At 43.7% G+C, this 23,956-nt stretch overlaps 1 protein-coding gene across 1 annotated transcript in view; it reads left to right on the forward strand.

Moving 5' to 3' along the window:
- The window catches only part of LOC120019608 (lysophosphatidic acid receptor 2-like), a 31,271-nt gene extending 7,821 nt beyond the window's left edge, over positions 1–23,450 (forward strand). Inside the window, exons 2-7 of the mRNA XM_038962954.1 lie at positions 11,076–11,551; positions 11,824–11,933; positions 14,840–14,926; positions 15,082–15,409; positions 19,200–19,465; positions 23,214–23,450. Coding sequence (XP_038818882.1) covers positions 11,326–11,551; positions 11,824–11,933; positions 14,840–14,926; positions 15,082–15,409; positions 19,200–19,465; positions 23,214–23,312 — 1,116 coding nt within the window. The 5' untranslated portion in view covers positions 11,076–11,325 and the 3' untranslated portion in view covers positions 23,313–23,450. The remainder of the gene's footprint in view (positions 1–11,075; positions 11,552–11,823; positions 11,934–14,839; positions 14,927–15,081; positions 15,410–19,199; positions 19,466–23,213) is intronic.
- The last annotated feature ends 506 nt before the right edge of the window (positions 23,451–23,956 follow it).

The following is a 23,956-nucleotide window of genomic DNA, read 5'->3' on the forward strand; positions in this document are numbered from 1 at the left end:
GTTTACTGATTCTTCCCAGCGCGCACACACACACACACACACACACACACACACACACACACACACACACACACACACACACACACACACACACACACACACACACACACACCGGCATAACAGGAAGTATAAATCAGACAGCTCAGTGTTTAGAGTTCTGATATATGAGACACTCACTTCCTTTCTCTTAATCTCACACACACACACACACACACACACGTACACACATGTACACACGCACACCTCAGAATCTGTCTAACTCCCTAGAGTCGATTGACGCCCCGGTTATCCCCATCAGAATCTGTCAATTTAATCTCACAATCCGATGTCTCACTTCTGCATCTGTGGTGGAAGGTGGCTGAGTTACAGCGTTGTTTGTCAGACAATGAGATACCGAAAACCGGTCTTCTCACAAAAACGTTTTGTCACATCCGAACTAGGGATGCACGATATATCGGTCAACATATCGGAATCGGACGATATTAGCTAAAAATGCCAACATCGGTATCGGCCCGATGTTTAGTTTAACGCCCGATGTTAGAAACCTATGTCAAAGCTACTGTGCATACCTGTACACAGTAGGTACATGACGTAATAACGCCACGTAAAACGTTGCGCTACACTGCAACACAGCATTCCTGACCTGGCCCACAATGTCTGCTGTGTGGATCGTGCCGCCAACAAGTCGAGGAGGCATTTGAAAGAGTAAGAAAATGTCAGCGAGACAACTCAAAGGCGAAACCCATTAAAGCCTTCGATAATGGAATTCATTGCCCTTGACAATCAACCGTTCTCTGTCGTGGGTGATGTCGGCATTCGCCAACTGGTCGAGCACCGGTACACACTAACAAGTGTGCTATTTTTCAGATGTTACCCTACCGGAGTTACACAGTAATAGCGTCACTGCTATTAGCTTCACGACATACTATGGAACGCCGTTTGGGTCTTTGCGTGCCAGAAAAGATACAGTAGTCAGAGCTGTACAAAAAAGTCTGCAAACAATCAAACAATGTTTACAATACCGCATTGGTAATAAAGCATAATTTGTACAACCGCAACTTCTAGGGTAGCTTGCTTTAGCTTGGTACCTAGCTAGCACCAATGCAACCAGCCTGAAAACAATGACCAGTAGAAATTGCAGTAATTTTCATTATTCTTAGCAATGATTTAGGAATCCTTGTGAGTAAGTATTAGCTAGGTTGCCACTTGTTGTTCGCCTATTGAAATTGAACTTCAGTTCATGAAAATAAATAGCTAGCCAGCTACTTAACCCTGTTTTCCAAAGCTAACGTTATAAGCAGCTAGCTAGCTTCATCTGGCTAGTGAGGCTTGACCGGACCGGGTTATGTGTTGTGAAGCTAGCCACAATAAGGATTAGGCACAATAGTGGAATTTGCGGTTTGCCTTCTAAATAAAAGTATGCAATTGACTGTGATGCAAATGAATACAGATAGTAGAATTATGCCATAATTTGATTTTGAAGGCAAACCACAAAATCCACTATTGTGGCTAATCCTTATTGTGGCTAGCTTCACATAGAACGGTCCAACCATCATTAATCAAATAAGAACTGTCTTATAAATAAGGGTTATTTTAGAGGATGACACCTAGCTATATAGTTAGCTAGCTAACTATAGCTACTGAAACAGATGTTGTGTTGCTATGCTTTTGGGGAAGAACATTGTTTGCATCCATGAGCTAGCTAGCTTTTTTTTGACCAGCACTGTAGGTGCTCGAGACAACTTTACCAGCATCATAGCATACGTATCGATGAATCGTTGTGACATATGAAATACGAGCAATGGTGTAATAACTACTAAAAAAAATGTATGAACGCATTCAATTATTATTTAACGTGCAGTCATATTCAGGTCCTGATTGGTCAACACGTCAAATAAGACTATTTGACGTATCTTTTTTGACACGCAAAGACCCAAACGGCGTTCCATATAAATCCTGGTTGAGAATGAAACGACTGAACAAATGAACAATGAAACAGCACAGCAAGTAAGTGAAAGAAATAGGTTTTGATTATATTCTACTGGTAATGGGGACATTCGTAAATGCCAACAAAATAACTTAATGGTCAGTGTGGTGTGTGTGTGTGTGTAACCTTCATTTAACTAGGGAAGACGGTTAAGAACAAATTCTCATTTACAATGGCGGCCCGGACGCGCTGGGCCAATTGTGTGCCGCCCTCTGGGACTCCCAATCACGGCTGGATGTTATACAACCTGGATTCGATCCAGGGACTGTAGTGACGCCTCTTGCACTGAGATGCAGTGCCTTAGACCGCTGCGTCCATGTGTGTGTTAACGATTTAACTGTACTAGAATGCTTAAAAGGCCTCAACATTTCTAAATATCGGTTATCGGTATCATTACTGTTTTTTTGGCGAGGATGAATATCGGATATCCGTATCGGACAAAAATGTTAAATCAGTGCATCACTAATCCGAATGGTTTCACCTACAAACTATTATGACCACTCTATGGAAAGATGGCTCTCACGAACAAGATGGTGTTCTCTGTTCACGGAACTCGTCTGAAGGTAACCGGTAGCAGTTAAAAAAATAAAATAAATTGAAGTATGAATGTAGTTTTGTGCCTTCCCTAGAAATGAGTGAAATATGTGTGCAAAAACATGTGAAAACAAACCAGATTTCCTGATCTACTAGATATGGGGACAGACACCTCAGAACCTAATTATGATTTATATTTGGACTGTTTTCTTTGCCATTTAATGAATGTGTTATTCAATGTGTTTCTCCCCAATGGCTTTAGACTTTTAAGAATTAAAGATAGAAGATCTGTGAACATCTCTCTTCCTCTGAGTACAGAGAAATCATGTCACCTCCTCACTTCCCTTCTCTCTGAGACACACACACACACACACACTCTCTAGTACCCCCTCCCAGCAGCAACCTACACATGTAATAACATGGATGACCCCTGGACCATGACTCTAGGCTTTTAGAACAGCCACTGAGCCTGTTCTGGTGATGTCACACTGTAACATGTTACCACAGTCTGGACAAAACAACATGGTCTGTATGGAACAACAACTGACTCCAAATGTCAGAATTTGGTCTTGGGCCATAGTTTGTTACAACTGACTGTTTTGGCTTGGTAGCCTTCTTCAGTTTGTAGGGCAACGGAACAGTCTACTGTACACACACATAGTTACACACACACACACACTCACCATAATACTGTGTGTGTGTGTGTGGTAAGCTACAGGATGTAGGTGTTTTAGCATGGCCCATTTGTAACTGCCAGCTCTCTGTTTGTCACTCAGTTAAAGGGTCATGAAACACTAGTCTTCAGAACACCAGATAACTGGAAATCGCCATATTGGCATTGTTGCATCATCGGCAGGAGAGTGTTGGAATTCCTGAGCCCATGACCTCTGCGTACATGAATGAGCATACTTTACTGGTGTCAAACCATATATGAAAGTATGATACATATTTTGAAAGCTGAGAAACGGCCCTTTCAAATGATATGACATCCAATACACATCAATCAAATGGTAATCAGTCAAGAAAAAACACCTGTGAAATGTCTCGTGAGCTTTTTCTCCCCCCCAAACAACTGCCTTCAGCACAACTTCCTAATGACGATAGACTCAATATGCTCTACGTTTTTCTCTTATTTTGTAAGGATTGATCATTTGAAATCAGTAATACCTTTTACTGTGAATGATGAGTTACAGCTGTTTTAGTGAAAGGAGGTATTTTTCTAGAATTCTATTCTATGTTCTGTGATCAGACACTTTATTATCTGGATAGTGTATTAAACACACACAGTACCTTCAGAAACTATTCATACCCTTTGACTCTTTCCACATTTTATTGAGTTACCGCCTACATTTGAAATGGATTATATTGAGATTTTGTGACACTGGCCTACACACAATACCCCAATAATGTCAAAGTGGAATTATGTTTTTAATTTAATATGAGAAGCTGAACTGTCTTGGGTCAATAGGTATTCAACCCCTTTGTTATGGCAAGGAGCCTAAATAAGTTCAGGGGTAAAAAAATTGGCTTAACACGGGTTAGGTTCTAAGATTCTGGTACAAATTCCAATCGGACTCAGAAGAATGCTCAAGCTAGATTTATTAAACCACACTGGATCATACAGCTGCAAAGACAAAGTATGAATACATTTTTTATTTAACCTTTTATTTGACTAGGGAAGGCAGTTAAGAACAAATTCTTATTTAAAATGACGGCCGAACCCGGATGAAGCTGGGCCAATTGTGCGCTGCCCAATGGGACTCCCAATCACGGCCGGATGTGATACAGCCTGGATTCGAATAGGGATTGTAGTGACGCCTATTGCACGCACATATATTTATAACCTCTGTTTGTTCCCTCTACTCAGACAAGCCCCCCCCCCCCCCCCCCCCCCCCCCTCTTCCCGAGTCTAGGATGTACAATTCATCTCTGTTGCTAGACAGGTGCTGTTATTGCCCCAGCTTGAGTCCAGAACCTTTGGATCTCCTCCACCCACCTCCCTGTCTTCTTATCAGTCAGGAGAAGCCTCGACACTAGGGAGTATACGTTCTAGCAGCCTGCCGCAGTCACATATTGAAAGAATATAATGATATTTAACAGTGAAGCTATAACACTGAGATAATATAATGATATTAAACAGTGAAGCTATAACACTGAGATAATATAATGATATAGAACAGTGAAGGTATAACACTGAGATAATATAATGATATAGAACAGTGAAGCTATAACACTGAGATAATATAATGATATAGAACAGTGAAGCTATAACACTGAGATAATATAATGATATAGAACAGTGAAGCTATAACACTGAGATAATATAATGATATAGAACAGTGAAGGTATAACACTGAGATAATATAATGATATAGAACAGTGAAGCTATAACACTGAGATAATATAATGATATAGAACAGTGAAGGTATAACACTGAGATAATATAATGATATAGAACAGTGAAGGTATAACACTGAGATAATATAATGATATTAAACAGTGAAGCTATAACACTGAGATAATATAATGATATTTAACAGTGAAGCTATAACATACAGAAAGAATATTGTGATATATAACAGTGAAGTTATAACATATATATGGATATAAAACAGTGAAGCTAAAAGACAGTGTTACATGTCAGTAGTTTACAAACAATTCGCTCTAACATACAGTATGACTTCTATCTCCCCCTTATAGAAACATTCTGTCTCAGAGACAGGCTCCCTTTGTTATATGATTATAAACATACTAAAACATCCTCAAGTCAATTAGTCAGTTTCCAACACAAGTCACATAATAAGTTGCATGGACTCCCTCTGTGTGCAATAACAGTGTTTAACATGATGTTTGAGTGACTACCTCATCTCTGTACCCCACACATACAATTATCTGTAAGGTCCCTCAGTCGAGCAGTGAATTTGAAACACAGATTGAACCACAAAGACCAGGGAGGTTTTCCGATGCCTCGCAGAGAAGGGACATACACTAGTGAGGTCATATTAGTGAAACAAAACCTTTATTGAATGAATAAGGTAAAACCCCCCAATGTGCTACAAAAAGCCCTGCTATCATAACATTATATACAATATTTATCTCAGGGATATTGGTCTGGAATTACAAAATATGATAAGAATAAGGCATCTAATAACAATAATTGTCTTTTCCAACTAAAACATTTAATGTACATACATTCCACTAGGCCTGTAGCCTAACACACCAGGAATCACAATGGGAACACGTTAAAAGCATGTAAGGGAAGTGAAATGACCAGTGACAATCTAAGCTACTGGGTGAAGACTAGGAGTCCCTTTACTATGACCAGTGACAGTCTGAGTTACTGGGTGAAGACTAGGAGTCCCTTTACTATGACCAGTGACAGTCTGAGTTACTGGGTGAAGACTAGGAGTCCCTTTACTATGACCAGTGACAGTCTGAGTTACTGGGTGAAGACTAGGAGTCCCTTTACTAGAGCCTATGTTTGGTATGTACAGAGCCTTCAGAAACTATTCACATCCCTTGACTTTATCCACATTTTGTTGCATTATATCCTGACTTTAAAATCAATGAAATATACATTTTGTGTCACTGGATCCACATGAATGTAGAAGTGTGGATACTAAAAGACCATGGTACTTACCTACGCAGCAGCAAGAGAAACTGGCCCTCCCTACCTTCAGGCTCTGCTGAAACCCTACACCCCAACCAGAGCACTCCGTTCTGCCACCTCTGGTCTCTTGGCCCTCCCACCCCTACGGGAGGGCAGCTCCCACTCAGCCCAGTCCAAGCTCTTCTCTGTCCTGGCACCCCAATGGTGGAACCAGCTTCCCCCTGAAGCTAGGACAGCAGAGTCCCTGCCCATCTTCTGAAAACATTCCTCTTCAAAGAGTATCCTAAATATTCCCGCAGCGCACCCCCCCCCCCCCCCCCGCTAGCTCTCTGACTTTACTGGTGGCCACGTTATTGAGGAAAAATGTACTTCCTGTGAAAAGTGGTTTTCCCACCTAGCAATCTTAAAATGAATGCACTAACTGGAAGTCACTCTGGATAAGAGCGTCTGTTAAATGACTAAAATGTTTAGTGACATATTCTCTTCTTATTTACAATAAAAGTGCCACCAAAATGAACTGCAAATGCATCCAACAAGTTTGTAGAGTCACGCTCATGGTGTAGTATTTGCATGCTTGAAATATGGGACCAAATACTAAACTTTTGACTACTTTATTTATAAGAATCTTTAGGGGTGTCTAGTTTTGACCCCTACCTTTTTCAGAAAAAAGGTATTGTTACATAAAATTAAGCAATTGTATTAGTAGGAAATAATATAATTTACCCATTTATTTTTCGCATACAATATAGCTCAGTATTTGTGTGATTTATTTATCATCTTAATCAAGGTTGTAAATAATTTCGGACACCACTGTGTATATAAACTTTTTTTTGCTGAGTTTAAAAATCCATGTTTCATTTGAACTGTACTGCTACCAGATACCTAGATAGATGGAGCTGTGAGGTACTTCTACCAGATACCTAGATAGATGGAGCTGTGAGGTACTTCTACCAGATACCTAGATAGATGGAGCTGTGAGGTACTTCTACCAGATACCTAGATAGATGGAGCTGTGAGGTACTTCTACCAGATACCTAGATAGATGGAGCTGTGAGGTACTTCTACCAGATACCTAGATAGATGGAGCTGTGAGGTACTTCTACCAGATACCTAGATAGATGGAGCTGTGAGGTACTTCTACCAGATACCTAGATAGATGGAGCTGTGAGGTACTTCTACCAGATACCTAGATAGATGGATGGAGCTGTGAGGTACTTCTACCAGATACCTAGATAGATGGATGGAGCTGTGATGTACTTCTACCAGATACCTAGATAGATGGAGCTGTGATGTACTTCTACCAGATACCTAGATAGATGGATGGAGCTGTGAGGTACTTCTACCAAATACCTAGATATCTGAAACTGTTTCGTCTCCAGCTAAGACTTCAGTTGGTCTTGGGTGCATATATTGTGGTTGAAATACTGTCTGCTGGCATAACAGTGATAAGGATAACACATTACATGCACATTCACATTTCCTCAAGAGATGCTGAAAGAAATCATTTCTCCACTCCTGTTCCCGAGACGACATTAACATGTAGTTTCATTTCACTGCGAGGAATGCATAATTACGCTGCAGGTTATAGGCCTGTCCAGTGTCCATATTTCAGTTACTATTCCATTTAACCCATATATTTAAATTACGAATGTTCTGTTTAGTCATGGATACAGGGATACTCATGAGTGGGGATATCAAAGCTGCATCTAAACAGCTTATCCTGAAGAAGACCCTAAGCAGGATGGATATGAGTTAGTATCTAGTGCCAGAGGGAGCAGAACAACCCCAGAACGTCCCTGAACCTCCTCGATGTTTGACTGCAGGGAAGGTTTTCTTTGAAGGCTGTAAACATAGAGATGGCGTGCTTCACCTAACATCTCTGATTTGGTCTCATCTGTTCACAGGACATTCTCCCAGAAGGAGTTTGATATGTTCAGGTGTGTTTTGGACAATTCTGATGTCTCTCTCTCTCAGCAGCGGGATCCCGCTGGGTCTCCTACCATATAACCCCCTTCCATTGAGTTGGAGACAGATGGACAGAGTTGAAACTGTCGTACTTTGTGTGTCTGAAGGTCAGCTTGAATCTCTGTGGCAGTTGTTCAAGGTGCTTCCTTCACCTTTCAAACAATCCGTCGCTGCAATCTTCTATCAAGTGTTCTCCTGCAGCCATGTCCTGGGAGGTTGACTAAAGTGGAATGGGCCTTGAACATCTTGATAACATTACGTACGGTGGAAACAGGAACATCAAGGTCTCTGGAGATGGACTTGTAGTCTTGAGATTGTCCGTGTGCTCGGCTACAATCGTGTGTCTGACTTCCTCAGAAAACCAGATTTTTGATTTTATTTTCTCCATGCTCATTGTGGTACACACAGTGACACAAAACAGATTGTCAAACCCTATAAGCACCTAGTAGTCCTACAGCTGTTTATATAGTGTTAGACAGTGAGGTCAGGGATATGGTAGAGGTCCTGTATGTTCTGTTAGACAGTGAGGTCAGGGATATGGTAGAGGTCCTGTATGGTTTAGTTGGTAGAGCATGGTTCTCACAATGCCAGGGTCATGTGTTTGATTTCCTCGGTGGCCTCCCATTTTAAGTGATCTTCTGCACAGTGCAGACACTACTCTGAGTGGCTGTGGATTAAGATGTCTGCTACGTAAAGGCCGGGTGATTATGTCAGGAGAAGGTTAGTTAGTGGTCGTGGTTTAGATATGTGGTGCTTTAGAGAGGGAGAGCTGTACATCCATTCTGTTTAGCGGTCAGATAGAGAGACTGGTGGGAGGGACTTCGAGGCCAGACGACCATCTCTTAGTACACGCTCACACACCACAAACACTCCCTCTGCATTCCTCTGTTTCTGACTCCAACTCAGCTATTTAACACCTCTCCCCCCAATCCTTCATGTTTTCATTACCTTTCAGTCTCTTCCATTCCTCTCCTGTATACATTTAATCTTCCCTCTCTCGTTTCCACTCTTCCACTTCCGCTCTCTTTCTGTTTCCCTCTCTCTCCCCCTGTCTCTCAGTCGTAGAGTGGGGCACCAAGGCTGTGTGTGTGTTGCTGTGTGTTTGGATTGAGATTAGGTTACACTGCTGGATTGTGTAATTGTGAGGTGTGTCTCTCTGCTACAGAAAGCTGCTCTGTTGTTTCTTTTGTTAGGAGGAGAGTAGAGCCGAGGGAGGGAGGGAGGGAGGGAGGGAGGGAGGGACTAGTTACGGTACTGTAAATCACTACCTTCAGTCCACTAACCTGCTAGAATGAAGACATCACTACATAGGTAACATCTGGTTCAGTAAAGACGACACAGATCACACACTGAGCTAGAAGGAATGTTGTTATCTAAACCCCAGCAGCCTGGTTTACAGTCAACACTGCAGAGGGATGCTGGTTCATCAGTGTTAACCTCAGGACCAGGAGAACCTGCTGTAGGGATGCTGGTTCATCAGTGTTAACCTCAGGACCAGAGCAACCTGCTGTAGGGATGCTGGCTCATCAGTGTTAACCTCAGGACCAGAGCAACCCGCTGTAGGGATGCTGGTTCATCAGTGTTAACCTCAGGACCAGGGCAACCTGCTGTAGGGATGTTTGTTACAGGAAGGATGGTTCATCAGTGTTAACCTCAGGACCAGAACAACCTGCTGTAGGGATGTTTGTTACATGGAGGATGTTTCATCAGTGTTAACCTCAGGACCAGAACAACCTGCTGTAGGGATGTTTGTTACAGGGAGGATGTTTCATCAGTGTTAACCTCAGGACCAGAACAACCTGCTGTAGGGATGTTTGTTACATGGAGGATGTTTCATCAGTGTTAACCTCAGGACCAGAGCAACCTGCTGTAGGGATGATGGTTCATCAGTGTTAACCTCAGGACCAGAACAACCTGCTGTAGGGATGATGTTTCATCAGTGTTAACCTCAGGACCAGAACAACCTGCTGTAGGGATGTTTGTTACAGGAAGGATGGTTCATCAGTGTTAACCTCAGGACCAGAACAACCTGCTGTAGGGATGTTTGTTACAGGAAGGATGGTTCATCAGTGTTAACCTCAGGACCAGAACAACCTGCTGTAGGGATGTTTGTTACAGGGAGGATGTTTCATCAGTGTTAACCTCAGGACCAGAACAACCTGCTGTAGGGATGTTTGTTACAGGAAGGATGGTTCATCAGTGTTAACCTCAGGACCAGAACAACCTGCTGTAGGGATGTTTGTTACAGGAAGGATGGTTCATCAGTGTTAACCTCAGGACCAGCACAACCTGCTGTAGGGATGTTTGTTACAGGGAGGATGTTTCATCAGTGTTAACCTCAGGACCAGGACAACCTGCTGTAGGGATGTTTGTTACAGGGAGGATGTTTCATCAGTGTTAACCTCAGGACCAGAACAACCTGCTGTAAGGATGTTTGTTACATGGAGGATGTTTCATCAGTGTTAACCTCAGGACCAGCACAACCTTCTGTAGGGATGCTGGTTCATCAGTGTTAACCTCAGGACCAGAGCAACCTGCTGTAGGGATGCTGGTTCATCAGTGTTAACCTCAGGACCAGAGCAACCTGCTGTAGGGATGCTGGTTCATCAGTGTTAACCTCAGGACCAGAGGAACCTGCTGTAGGGATGTTTGTTACATGGAGGATGTTTCATCAGTGTTAACCTCAGGACCAGGAACATCTCTAGTTGAGGGCTCTAAAGGAAAGTCTCTAGACCCTAGTTGAGGGCTCTAAAGGAAAGTCTCTAGACCCGAGTTGAGGGCTCTAAAGGAAAGTCTCTAGACCCGAGTTGAGGGCTCTAAAGGAAAGTCTCTAGACCCGAGTTGAGGGCTCTAAAGGAAAGTCTCTAGACCTCTAGTTGAGGGCTCTAAAGGAAAAACTCCTAACGCTAGTCATAATTAAAATAGAGAGTGTGTCTTCAACTATGTTGTTAAATATTCTACTTCTCTTTCCCCCAACAGACCAAAGAGAAGGGACAACGTCTCAGCCCACACACGATTGGAGGAGATAGACGTCAATCAAACTGGAGGCCGTCCATTCCCTCCCACCCCTCATGGCGAGACCACCCCAAACCCACCAATAGGGCGAGTCCCATCCACTCGAACCCCCGTCACCGCTCATCCGTCCGGACAATCCAATTGGTCCCCCTCACTCCACTTAACTCCTGCCCACTCTACGCTCCACCCCATCCACCCCCTCTGATTGGTCAAGATGGACAAGTTGACAGACGACATCCCCGGGTGCTACTACAACCGTACAGTGCAGTTCTTCTACGAACATAGTGGCAAGAACATCAGCACCCACTGGCGTCCTCGGGACTACGTGGTGGTGAGCCTGGGCATGGGTGTGTCTGTCATCGTCATCCTGGCCAACATCCTGGTCATGGTGGCCATCTTCATCAACCGACGATTCCACTTCCCTATCTACTATCTGCTAGGTAGGGTGTGTGTGTGTGTGTGTCTGTCAATTAGCAGCTGCTCACACTAATTTACCAAACTTACCAGAATTTTCAGAAGTTTTGGTCATTTTTAAATCTACAAAATCTTTGGTAAATTATACTTTCAAAACATTTAGTCATATTTATGTCATATTCTTTATATCTGTGAAAATTCCCTAAAATCCAGGAGTTTACTGGTACATTTTAGAAAGTTACCAGTAATATTACCCCCCTTAGCAACCCAACTAATGTCCTTGTCTACTATCCCCTAGGCAACCTGGCGGCAGCAGACCTGTTCTCAGGTATCGCCTACCTGCACCTTATGTTCCACACTGGGCCCTGGACCATCAAGCTGTCCAAGAACCAGTGGTTTGTACGCCAGGTAGGAGAGTCCAACACACACCCTAACCCTAACTAACACCGGACCATCAATCTGTCCCAAGAACCAGTGGTTTGTACGCCAGGTAGGAGAGTCCAACACACACCCTAACCCTAACTAACACCGGACCATCAATCTGTCCCAAGAACCAGTGGTTTGTACGCCAGGTAGGAGAGTCCAACACACACCCTAACCCTAACTAACACCGGACCATCAATCTGTCCCAAGAACCAGTGGTTTGTACGCCCGGTAGGAGAGTCCAACACACACCCTAACCCTAACTAACACCGGACCATCAATCTGTCCCAAGAACCAATGGCCAGGAGCACAAGACAAGTTTTCCCCATAGGATTAGTTGATGCAGAAATGGACTGGCCAAAGGACAGTTTCTTTTCCACATAATTAGCATTATTTAGCTAGTGATGAGGTCCTTGAGGAAAGAATGGGCCGGCATGTCAGAAAAGCCTGGGCTGATTTCTGATCCTGGTCCGTCCCCGAGTTGATGCTTGCTAGGGCCCATGAATCGATGAATCCACATTTTTTCTTTCAAACTGGGAAAACTTTTCCTGTCAAAGTACTGTAGGTTTGTCTGATTTATGTTTACTAAGCTATTATGAGCAAAAGGTCCACATAGTTGAAAAAAGGACCCTTGTGGCCGCTGTGGTCCAGCAGTTAATGCCGAGGAACCCGGCACACGTGTACAGTCGTGGCCAAAAGTTTTGAGAATGACACAAATATTAATTTTCAGTCTGCTGCCTCAGTTTGTATGATGGCAATTTGCATATACTCCAGAATGTTATGAAGAGTGATCAGATGAATTGCAATTAATTGCAAAGTCCTTCTTTGCCATGCAAATTAACTGAATCCCCAAAAAACATTTCCACTGCATTTTAGCCCTGCCACAAAAGGACCAGCTGACATGTCAGTGATTCGCTCGTTAACACAGGTGTGCATGTTGACGAGGACAAGGCTGGAGATCCCTCTGTCATGCTGATTGAGTTCGAATAACAGACTGGAAGCTTCAAAGGAGGGTGGTGCTTGGAATCATTGTTCTTCCTCTGTCAACCATGGTTACCTGCAAGGAAACACGTGCCGTCATCATTGCTTTGCACAAAAAGGGCTTCACAGGCAAGGATATTGCTGCCAGTAAGATTGCACCTAAATCAACCATTTATCGGATCATCAAGAACTTCAAGGAGAGCGGTTCAATTGTTGTGAAGAAGGCTTCAGGGCGCCCAAGAAAGTCCAGCAAGCGCCAGGACCGTCTCCCAAAGTCGATTTAGCTGCGGGATCGGGGCACCACCAGTACAGAGCTTGCTCAGGAATGGCAGCAGGCAGGTGTGAGTGCATCTGCACGCACAGTGAGGGGAAGACTTTTGGAGGATGGCCTGGTGTCAAGAAGGGCAGCAAAGAAGCCACTTCTCTCCAGGAAAAACGTCAGGGACAGACTGATATTCTGCAAAAGGTACAGGGATTGGACTGCTGAGGACTGAGGTAAAGTCATTTTCTCTGATGAATCCCCTTTCCGATTGTTTGGGGCATCCGGAAAAAAGCTTGTCTGGAGAAGACAAGGTGAGCGCTCGCATCAGTCCTGTGTCATGCCAACAGTAAAGCATCCTGAGACCATTCATGTGTGGGGTTGCTTTTCAGCCAAGGGTGTGGGCTCACTCACAATTTTGCCTAAGAACACAGCCATGAATAAAGAATGGTACCAACACATCATCCGAGAGCAACTTCTCCCAACCATCCAGGAACAGTTTGGTAACGAACAATGCCTTTTCCAGCATGATGGAGCACCTTGCCATAAGGCAAAAGTGATAACTAAGTGGCTCGGGCAACAAAGCATCGATATTTTGGGTCCATGGCCAGGAAACTCCCCAGACCTTAATCCCATTGAGAACTTGTGGTCAGTCCTCAAGAGGCGGGTGGACAAACAAAAACCCACAAATTCTGACAAACTCCAAGAATTCATCCTGCCATCAGTCAGGATGTGGCCCAGAAGTTAATTGACAGCATGCCAGGGCGGATTGCAGAGGTCTTGAAAAAGAAGGGTCAACACTGCAAATATTGACTCTTTGCATCAACTTCATGTAATTGTCAATAAAAGCCTTTGACACTTATGAAATGCTTGTAATTACAAAGCAAATAAAATAAAATGTTATTTGTCACATACACATGGTTAGCAGATGTTAATGCGAGTGTAGCGAAATGCTTGTGCTTCTAGTTCCGACAATGCAGTAATATCTAACAAGTAAACTAACCTAACAATTTCACAACAACTACCTTATACACACAAGTGTAAAGGAATGAATAGGAATATGTACATAAAAAAATATGAATGAGTGATGGCCGAACGGCATAGGCAAGATGTGAGGTTAGATTACTTGTTGATTATTACTGCATTGTCGGAACTAGAAGCACAAGCATTTCGCTACACTCGCATTAACATCTGCTAACCATGTGTATGTGACAAATAACATTTGATTTGATGCAGTGGATGGTATAGAGTACAGTATATACATATGAGATGAGTAATGTAGGGTATGTAAACATATAAAAGTGCCATTGTTTAAAGTGGCTAGTGATACATTACATCAAGATGCAGTAGATGGTATAGAGTGCAGTATATACATATGAGATGAGTAATGTACTTCAGTATTCCATAGTAACATCTGACAAATATCTAAAGACACTGAAGCAACAAACTTTGTGGAAATTAATATTTGTGTCATTCTCAAAACTTTTCGCCACGACTGTACAGCCAAGTTTACCAGTCAGCGTGGGTTGTAATCCACCCTCTGGTCTTCTGACTCTCCATCTCTCCTACCTTTCCTGTCTCCTCTCAACAGACTTATCTCAATCAATGTGTTAAAACCCTTCAAATATAGATGAATTAATCCTCCCTCCAGACCCTGATCGACTCCAGTCTGACAGCATCGGTGTTGAACCTCCTGGCCATCGCCTTGGAGCGGCACCAGACCATCTTCACCATGCAGGTGTGTGTGTGTGTGTGTGTGTGTGTGTGTGTGTGTGTGTGTGTGTGTGTGTGTGTGTGTGTTGATATTACAGTAGAAGTATATCAAGAGTGGTCGAGAGAAAGCGGTAACACATTTCCATCTGTTATGGACTAATAAAGTATATATCATCTCAGCTCCACAGTAAGATGACAAACCGCCGCGTGGTGCTGCTCATCGCCCTTATCTGGGGCCTAGCCATCTTCATGGGCCTGGTTCCCACCATGGGCTGGCACTGTCTGTGTGACCTGGACAACTGCTCCACCATGGCCCCCATGTACAAACGCTCCTACCTGGTGTTCTGGGCTGTGCTCAACCTGTTCACCTTCTCTCTCATGGTGGCTGCCTACACCAGGATCTTTGTGTACGTCAGACACAAGAGCCAGAGGATGTCTCAGCACACCAGCCAGATACGACACAAGGAGACTGTGTTCAACCTGATGAAGACTGTTTCTATGATCCTGGGTGAGGAGGGACGGGACACACACACACACACACACACACACACACACACACACACACACACACACACACACAGTTGAAGTCGGAAGTTTACATACACCTTAGCCAAAGACATTTAAACTCAGTTTTTCACAATTCCTGACATTTAATCCTGGTAAAAATTCCCTGTCTTAGGTCAGTTAGGATCACTACTTTATTTTAAGAATGTGAAATGTCAGAATAATAGTAGTGATTTATTTCAGCTATTGTTTTGTTCATCACATTCCCAGTGGGTCAGAAGTTTACACACACTCAATTAGTATTTGGTAGCATTGCCTTTAAATTGTTTAACTTGGGTCAACCTTTTATAAAAAATAAAGAAATTACATTTTATTTAACCAGGTAGGCTAGTTGAGATCAAGTTCTCATTTACAACTGCGACCTGGCCAAGATAAAGAAAAGCAGTGCGACACAAACAACAACACAGAGTTACACACGGAATAACAAACATACAGTCAATAACACAATAAAAAAGTATATATACAGTGTGTGCAAATGAGGTAAGATAAGGGCGGTAAAGGCAATAAATAGGCCATAGTGGCAAAATAATTCAGATTTAGCCATTAAACACTGGAGTGGTAGATGTGAAGAAGATGAATGTGCAAGTAGAGATACTGGTGTGCAAAGGAGCAACAAAAATAAATAACAGTATGAGGATGATGTAGTTGGATGGGCTGTTTACAGATGGGCTATATGCAGTGATCTGTGAACTGCTCTGACAGCTGGTGCTTAAAGTTAGAGAGGGAGATTTGAGTCTCCAGCTTCAGTGATTTTTGCAATTCGTTACAGTCATTGGCAGCAGAGAACTGGAAAGAAAGGCGGCCAAAGGAGGAATTGGCTTTGGGGTTGACCAGTGAAATATACCTGCTGGAGCGCGTGCTACGAGTGGGTGCTGCTATGGTGACCAGTGAGCTGAGATAAGGCGAGGCTTTACCTAGCAAAGACGTATAGATGACCTGGAGCCAGTGGGTAGCCTTCCACAAGCTTCCCACAATAAGTTGGGTGAATTTTGGCCCATTCCTCCTGACAGAGCTGGTGTAACTGAGTCAGGTTTGTAGGCCTCCTTGCTCGCACACGCTTTTTCAGTTCTGCCCACACATTTTCTATAGGATTGAGGTCAGGGCCTTGTGATGGCCACTCCAATACCTTGACTTTGTTGTCCTTAACACAACTTTAGAAGTATGCTTGGGGTCATTGTCCATTTGGAAGACCCATTTGCGACCAAGCTTTAACTTCCTGACTGATGTTGTCGTGGAGAATCGTCTCAGAAATATAACACTCTTACAAGAACTTGTGAATTCAATATAGACTTTAATACAAAGTAGCAAAAATGAGCCCTTCCATGAAAGGACCCCATTACAAACGTAACAGGGGAGCACCCCTCCATGGAAAAAGACTAACTTCTCATATCACAGAGTCCTGCCTTTATAGGACTTCTGTCTTTGCCTAACGTATAGAGTCCCCTCCCTCTATATGAAAATAGCTTCCCTTGATCTTTCTCCATTATTTTCTTTTCATCTCAGAGCTTGCTTGTTAACGCCCACATCTGCTTTTGATTAGATTATAATGGTGGCAGGACCCTTTCATTTCCTAAGAATGATATATGTACATCTTACCCTAAGCACTGATGGCCTTGGCTATTATACTTATGTTTTGTTCCTCTCTATCTAATCTTTGGTATCTAGCCCTTTCTATAATAGATAATGCACTTAAGTGTCACCTCCTCCTCTTTACCCTAAGCACTTAGGCACTTATGGTTTTGGCCATTACACTTATGTCTGTTAATCTTTGGTTTCCTGTCCTCTATAATAGATAATGCACTTAAGTGTCACCTCCTCCTTTTTACCCTAAACACTTATGCACTTATGGCTTTGGCCTTTGTACTTCCCTCATCAGAGCTATCAGATGCACCAAGTGTCATCTTCTCCTCCTGTGGATTGATGAACACATGTCTTTGCTCTATAATATTATATCTGTCCCTATATGTAACAATAACTACCACAATGTCTTGAGAAGTTGCTTCAATATATTCACATAATTTTCCTTATTTTGTGAAGTGCACCAGTCTCTCCTGCAGCAAAGCACCCCCACAACATGATGCTGCCAACCCCGTGCTTCACGGTTGGGATGGTGTTCTTCGCCTTGCAAGCATCCCCCTTTCTCCTCCAAACATAACGATGGTCATTATGGCTAAACAGTTCTATTTTTGTTTCATCAGACCAGAGGGCATTTCTCCAAAAAGTACGATCTTTGTGCAGTTACAAACCGTAGTGTGGCTTTTTTTATGGTGGTTTTAGAGCAGTGGTTTCTTCCTTGCTGAGCGGCCTTTCAGGTTATGTCGATATAGAACTCGTTTTACTGTGGATATAGATACTTTTGTACCTGTTTCCTCCAGCATCTTCACAAAGTATTTTGCTGTTGTTCTGGGATTGATTTGCACTTTTCGCACCAAAGTCTGTTCATCTCTAGGAGACAGAACGCATCTCCTTCCTGAGCGGTATGATGGCTGCGTGGTCCCATGGTGTTTATACTTGAGTATTATTGTTTGTACAGATGAACGTGATGACTTCAACTGTATACACTCTCTCTCTCTCTCTCTCTCTCTCTCTCTCTCTCTCTCTCTCTCTCTCTCTCTCTCTCTCTCTCTCTCTCTCTCTCTTTCTCTTTCTCTTTCTCTTTCTCTTTCTCTTTCTCTCTCTCTTTCTCTCTCTCTTTCTCTCTTTTATGCAGGCACCTCTCTGGCTTGTCCCAACTTGTTTAACAAGACACTCAACTTCCCCCTCACTCTCTTCCTTCCTTCTCCTCTTTCCTGCTTCTCTCCCAAGCTTCTGCTCCAGCATTTTTAACTTCTGATTAAATTCCTCGAAGGAATTTGATGTCTCTGTTTCTCACATATAGGCTCATATGCAATCCTTGAATTTCTGGTTGTCTCTCTTTCTGGCATGGCAAGTGTGAGTGAGAGAGGCTGTGTGTGTTTTGGGTTTCACTGGATACCAGAAGTCCTCACAGGATAGTAAAACAAAGAACATTCAGACAATGGTGGACATTTCGCCGGTCCTCACAAGGAAAAAGGCTAATTCAGGGTTAGGTTTAGGGTTAGATGTCAGGGAAAATAGGATTTTGAATGTGAATCAATTGTTTGGTCGCCACAAGGATAGTATAACAAAAATGTGAGCGAGGAATGTCTGCATGTCCTGACAGGGAACAGCATAGTTAAACCACCACGACACAAAAACACTCCTCCATTTCAACCTCCCCTTTTCTCTCTGTCACAGAGTGTGTGTGTGTGTGTGTGTGTGTACAGTGAATTCCTGAGGCGTGAAATTGTGTAATTGAATATTATCATAATGAAATCAGATCTGTCCGACCAACCCCAAGCCACACACTGACAGTGGATACTGACTCTGTGTGTACAGTATTCACTGACCAGCTGAATTTTTACAACTATCTCTCTCCCTCCTCCCCCCCCCCCCTCTCCTCCCCCTCTCCCCCCCTCTCCTCCTCCCATCTCCCCCTTCCCCCCCCCCCCCCCTCCTCATCTCCTCCCCCTCCTCCCCCCCCCCTCCTCCTCCTCTCCTCCCCCTCCTCCCCCCCCCTCCTCCTCCTCTCCTCCCCCCTCCTCTCCCCCCCCTCTCCCCCCCTCTCCTCCCCCTCTCCCCCCCTCTCCTCCCGTCTCCCCCCCCCCCCCTCTCCCCCTCCTCCCGTCTCCCCCCCTCCTCCTCCTCCTCCCGTCTCCCCCCCCCTCCTCCCCCAGGTTGTTTTGTGATCTGCTGGACCCCGGGTCTGGTGCTGTTGATGTTGGATGGTCTGGGCTGTGAATGGTGCCAGGTGCTGCGTTATGAGAAGTACTGTCTGGTCCTGGCTGAGTGTAACTCCCTGGTCAACCCCATCATCTACAGCTTCAGAGACACGGACATGTTACAGACCTTCAAGCGGATCCTCTGCTGCCTGTGTCGCGGCGGCGGCGCCGGCCACAAAGACACGCTGTCCGGCATGCGCTGCAACACCCTGGAGCAAGAGGTACTCTCCGAGAGCAACGGCAACAATCACCACGACAACCACAACGACGACAACAATCATATACGTCCCCACGGCGACCACTCGGACACAGACGATTAGACGAGGACAGTAGACACATAGGTGACAGACGTACGATGACGACGTAACAAGCAGTTACACCGTAAAAATGTCATCACTGACAGGGTGCTATAGCAAATTTCATCACCATGACAACTAGCTAACAGTCCTGTGACAACAACGTGGCTACACCGTCACAATGACATCAACTACACCGTAACAACAACGTTATGGCCTCCAAACTATACCATAGCAACCACCATGCACTGACACACCGTAACGACATCAACCACTATAACCACTGCAACTTAACAAAACATTTAAACAATTACTACAATGGACAAAAGACCACTAAAGTGACTACTACCACGTAACAAAATACCATGGCAACACCTACAACAACGACAATGTAACACAATACCACGAAAACACCTACAATAACGACAACATAACGAAATACCATGACAACACTTACAATAAGTACAACGTAACACAATACCATGACAACACCTACAATAACGACAACATAACAAAATACCATGACAACACTTACAATAAGTACAACGTAACACAATACCACGACAACACCTACAATAGCGACAACGTTACACAATACCACTAAAACACCTACAACAACAGAATTACAGTGCCACGACTACCCTAACAATGTCACAAAATAGCCCTACAACAACCAGGCCTCGACGACAACCACCTCCCTGATTCAGAGGGGTTGGGTTAAATGCGGAAGACACATTTCAGTAGGAGGCATTCAGTTGTACAACTGACCAGGTATCTCCCTCTCCCTTTACAAGCAAACAGAATATGCCATATTTGAGTGTTTGGAGGCTCGTTGTTATAATACTGTATGTTACGCTAGCTTGTAATGTACGCTGTAACATACCAGCCCTATCAGTCTGTTCTATATAGAGCAATATGAATAGGTAATCATGCAGATATTATTGTTTGGAAACGAACGGTAGCGTACTGTTTGGAGAAGTGACTGTGTGTTATTAGAGACTAGAGGTGGGGAAGCCTACGTGCTGTTTGTAAAAAGAGACCTGATCAAACATAATGTTGTGAGTGGATTGAGAGTGATGGGGCTGATTTTCTACTCTGTCAACATGGTGCTGGGCAGCTTCTAATGCAGATGCACTGTCTCAATCTGTGTGTCTAGAGAGAAAGAGACGTTCTACAACGCCAAGACTTGAATGAGTCCGGTTGAGTAAGGCCAGCCCCTGCAGGGAACGTTTTGGTCTTCAGCTGGGTCCATACTGGACTCTGATAATGCAACTGTTTTCCATACAGACTTTCTGAATACTGACAATGTCTCTATAACGTTGTTGGAACGTTGTTGGAAGGTTGTCTGCCACCCCTGGACAGCCTGGTGGGATGTTAACCAGATGTTAAAGGGGTTCAAACGGGTCTGACTATTTGTCATGCTTCCTGTGACCTGTAGCTATGGCATGCGAGTGTACACACACACACACACACACACACACACACACACACACACACACACACACACACACACACACACACACACACACACACACACACACACACACACATTGTCACACACACACACAAACAAACACACGGCTGACTCATCACTGTGTTGTTGCTCTCTGTGTGGAGACACAGGAGTGTGTGTGTGTGTGTGTGTGTTTACAGTACCCCACACAAACACCAGTTAAACGTTTACACATCCTGTCAGTGATGTCACTAATGGAGAACGAACAAACGGCACAATACAGGAGGGAAACATTTCAGTGTCGCACGCTATTCTGCATTAACTCTGGTGTGACAGTGAAATATGTTCCCCTCGTACTTACCCTACCCCACCCATGACACGGACTGTAATTTTTACACACACACATACACACACACAAACCTCCAGCAAAGCGTGATATACATTAGCGCCCCCCAGTGGTCAAGTGAAAGCAAGTCGTCCTCTTCTACACTCCTGGGTCACGTCCCAATTGTCTCTTCTTCCTTCCAAAGTGTGCACTCGTTCACTTCTCTTCACTGATTTGAAAGGAAATGACTGGTATTAGAAATATGGTGGGAACTCCCTCTAGCCCGTGCCTCCACCAATCCAATGCTGTCAGATGTGTGGAATGTAATGAACGAGTGCACCCTTCAGGAGAAAGGAGAGATTATTGGGACGTACCCCAACTCTCACCATCTGAAAAGGGAAAATGTTCACACCTGAGAAACTATAAAAGGGAAATTCTGGTTATGAATATTCAAAATATTTAGATGTTTTATAAATATGGCTGTTAATATGCATTATTTTCATAAGCACGTATGAAAACATATTTTTCCCCAGATTGTAAAAAATAAAATACTCCATTTAACAGAGAAACCGTTTTTTTTCTCTTTCATTTAAAAAATCTGTTACTGTTTTTTAGTTTTATTTTTGTACCAAAAAATCTCTGAAAATAAAGCCAGAAAAATGAAAACATTCCTAATCTGTGTCTGTCTGCCTGATCGCTTGGTTATGCCTGGCGGCATCGTGCCGCTGGGTGCGGCCATCGCTTGATCATGTCTGTCTTTATGATGCTGCCAGGAACAAGAACAAGGACACAAACTACAAGCTAAACATATTAGTCATTTAGCTGACGCTCTTATCCAGGGCCACTTACAGGTGCAATTAGGGTTCAAGTGCCTTGCTCAAGGCCACGTTGACAGATTCTTCACCTAGTCGTCTCGGGGATTCGAACTCGTAACCATTTCGGTTACTGGCCCAACACGCTTAACCGCTTGGCTACCTGCCACCCACAGAAATGGCTAAATAAATAGGTTGTGGGTTATAGTTGGGTTTTATTTAGGTTATAGCTTGGTTGTATTGTGTCTCCTATCTGTACGTGCTGTGATCCAGTTTATTGCTGTGCTTGTCATGTCGAGAAGCAGGGAGGATATCTGTACATGCTGTGATCCAGTTTATTGCTGTGCTTGTCAGAGAGAGAAGCAGGGAGGATATCTGTACATGCTGTGATCCAGTTTATTGCTGTGCTTGTCATGTCGAGAAGCAGGGAGGATATCTGTACATGCTGTGATCCAGTTTATTGCTGTGCTTGTCATGTCGAGAAGCAGGGAGGATATCTGTACGAGCTGTGATCCAGTTTATTGCTGTGCTTGTCATGTCGAGAAGCAGGGAGGATATCTGTATGTGCTGTGATCCAGTTTATTGCTGTGCTTGTCAGAGAGAGATGCAGGGAGGATATCTGTACATGCTGTGATCCAGTTTATTGCTGTGCTTGTCAGAGAGAGATGCAGGGAGGATATCTGTACATGCTGTGATCCAGTTTATTGCTGTGCTTGTCAGAGAGAGGAGCAGGGAGGATATCTGTACATGCTGTGATCCAGTTTATTGCTGTGCTTGTCAGAGAGAGATGCAGGGAGGATATCTGTACGAGCTGTGATCCAGTTTATTGCTGTGCTTGTCAGAGAGAGAAGCAGGGAGGATATCTGTACGTGCTGTGATCCAGTTTATTGCTGTGCTTGTCAGAGAGAGAAGCAGATACTGAACACCTCTGTGAAAGACACCACACTGTATTTCTCTCTGTTTCTTCATCTGTCTCTCTCTCCGATGGCTGGACCTTACTAACTCTCTCTCTTTCTCCTTTCATCCCTTCTCTCCTCGTCCTCCACCTAATCCCCTTCATCCTGCCTCTCCATCCCTCTCCAGCCATATGAGAATCGTGATGCGGAGCTGGTGGAGAAGACCAGGGGAGCTCCTCTCATCCTGAAGGGAACAGAGGACATGATGACGTCCACAGAGAGCTGACACACACACACACACACACACACACACACACACACACACACACACACACACACACACACACACACACACTGTGTGATTATTTGGGGGGGAATCTCTGAATCATGCTAAATGTTTTTATTGTATAGATGTGATTTGTAGTTGTATTGATGTAAAACGTTGTTTGTATGACTGATGATACTGTATATTACAGAAACGTGACCAATAACTACAGTTACCGCACTGACATTTCTGTTTGAAACAACTTTATTGACATTGTCCCATGTACACTCCTCAGAGATGTGTTGACATGTTGTCTAGCTAACCTCCTGTTCATTGTGTTCATTTCACCATCTGGCTCACTAGAAAAGCCATCAGAACTGTATATTTATGACTTTTTATTTTTTATTTGACTTTTTATTTATGCATTTTTTGTTGATCTTACGGGAATAGTCTGCGCTGAGTGTATACAGTGAGGGGGAGGGGTGTGTTTGTGTGTGTGTGCAGGGGTTGGAGAGGTGTGTACTGTACAACATGTTAGGTGAGTTTTAAGAAGGGGGGGTATTTGTAGAGACATTTTACTGTTATTAAATGTATTGTTAGGTTCTGAACAGAGTAAAAACTCAAACGGACGACTAGAAAAAACTCGAGCCAAGTTTATTCACCAC

Source organism: Salvelinus namaycush, chromosome 2 (assembly GCF_016432855.1).
Source record: "Salvelinus namaycush isolate Seneca chromosome 2, SaNama_1.0, whole genome shotgun sequence".
Lineage (NCBI taxonomy): Eukaryota > Metazoa > Chordata > Actinopteri > Salmoniformes > Salmonidae > Salvelinus > Salvelinus namaycush.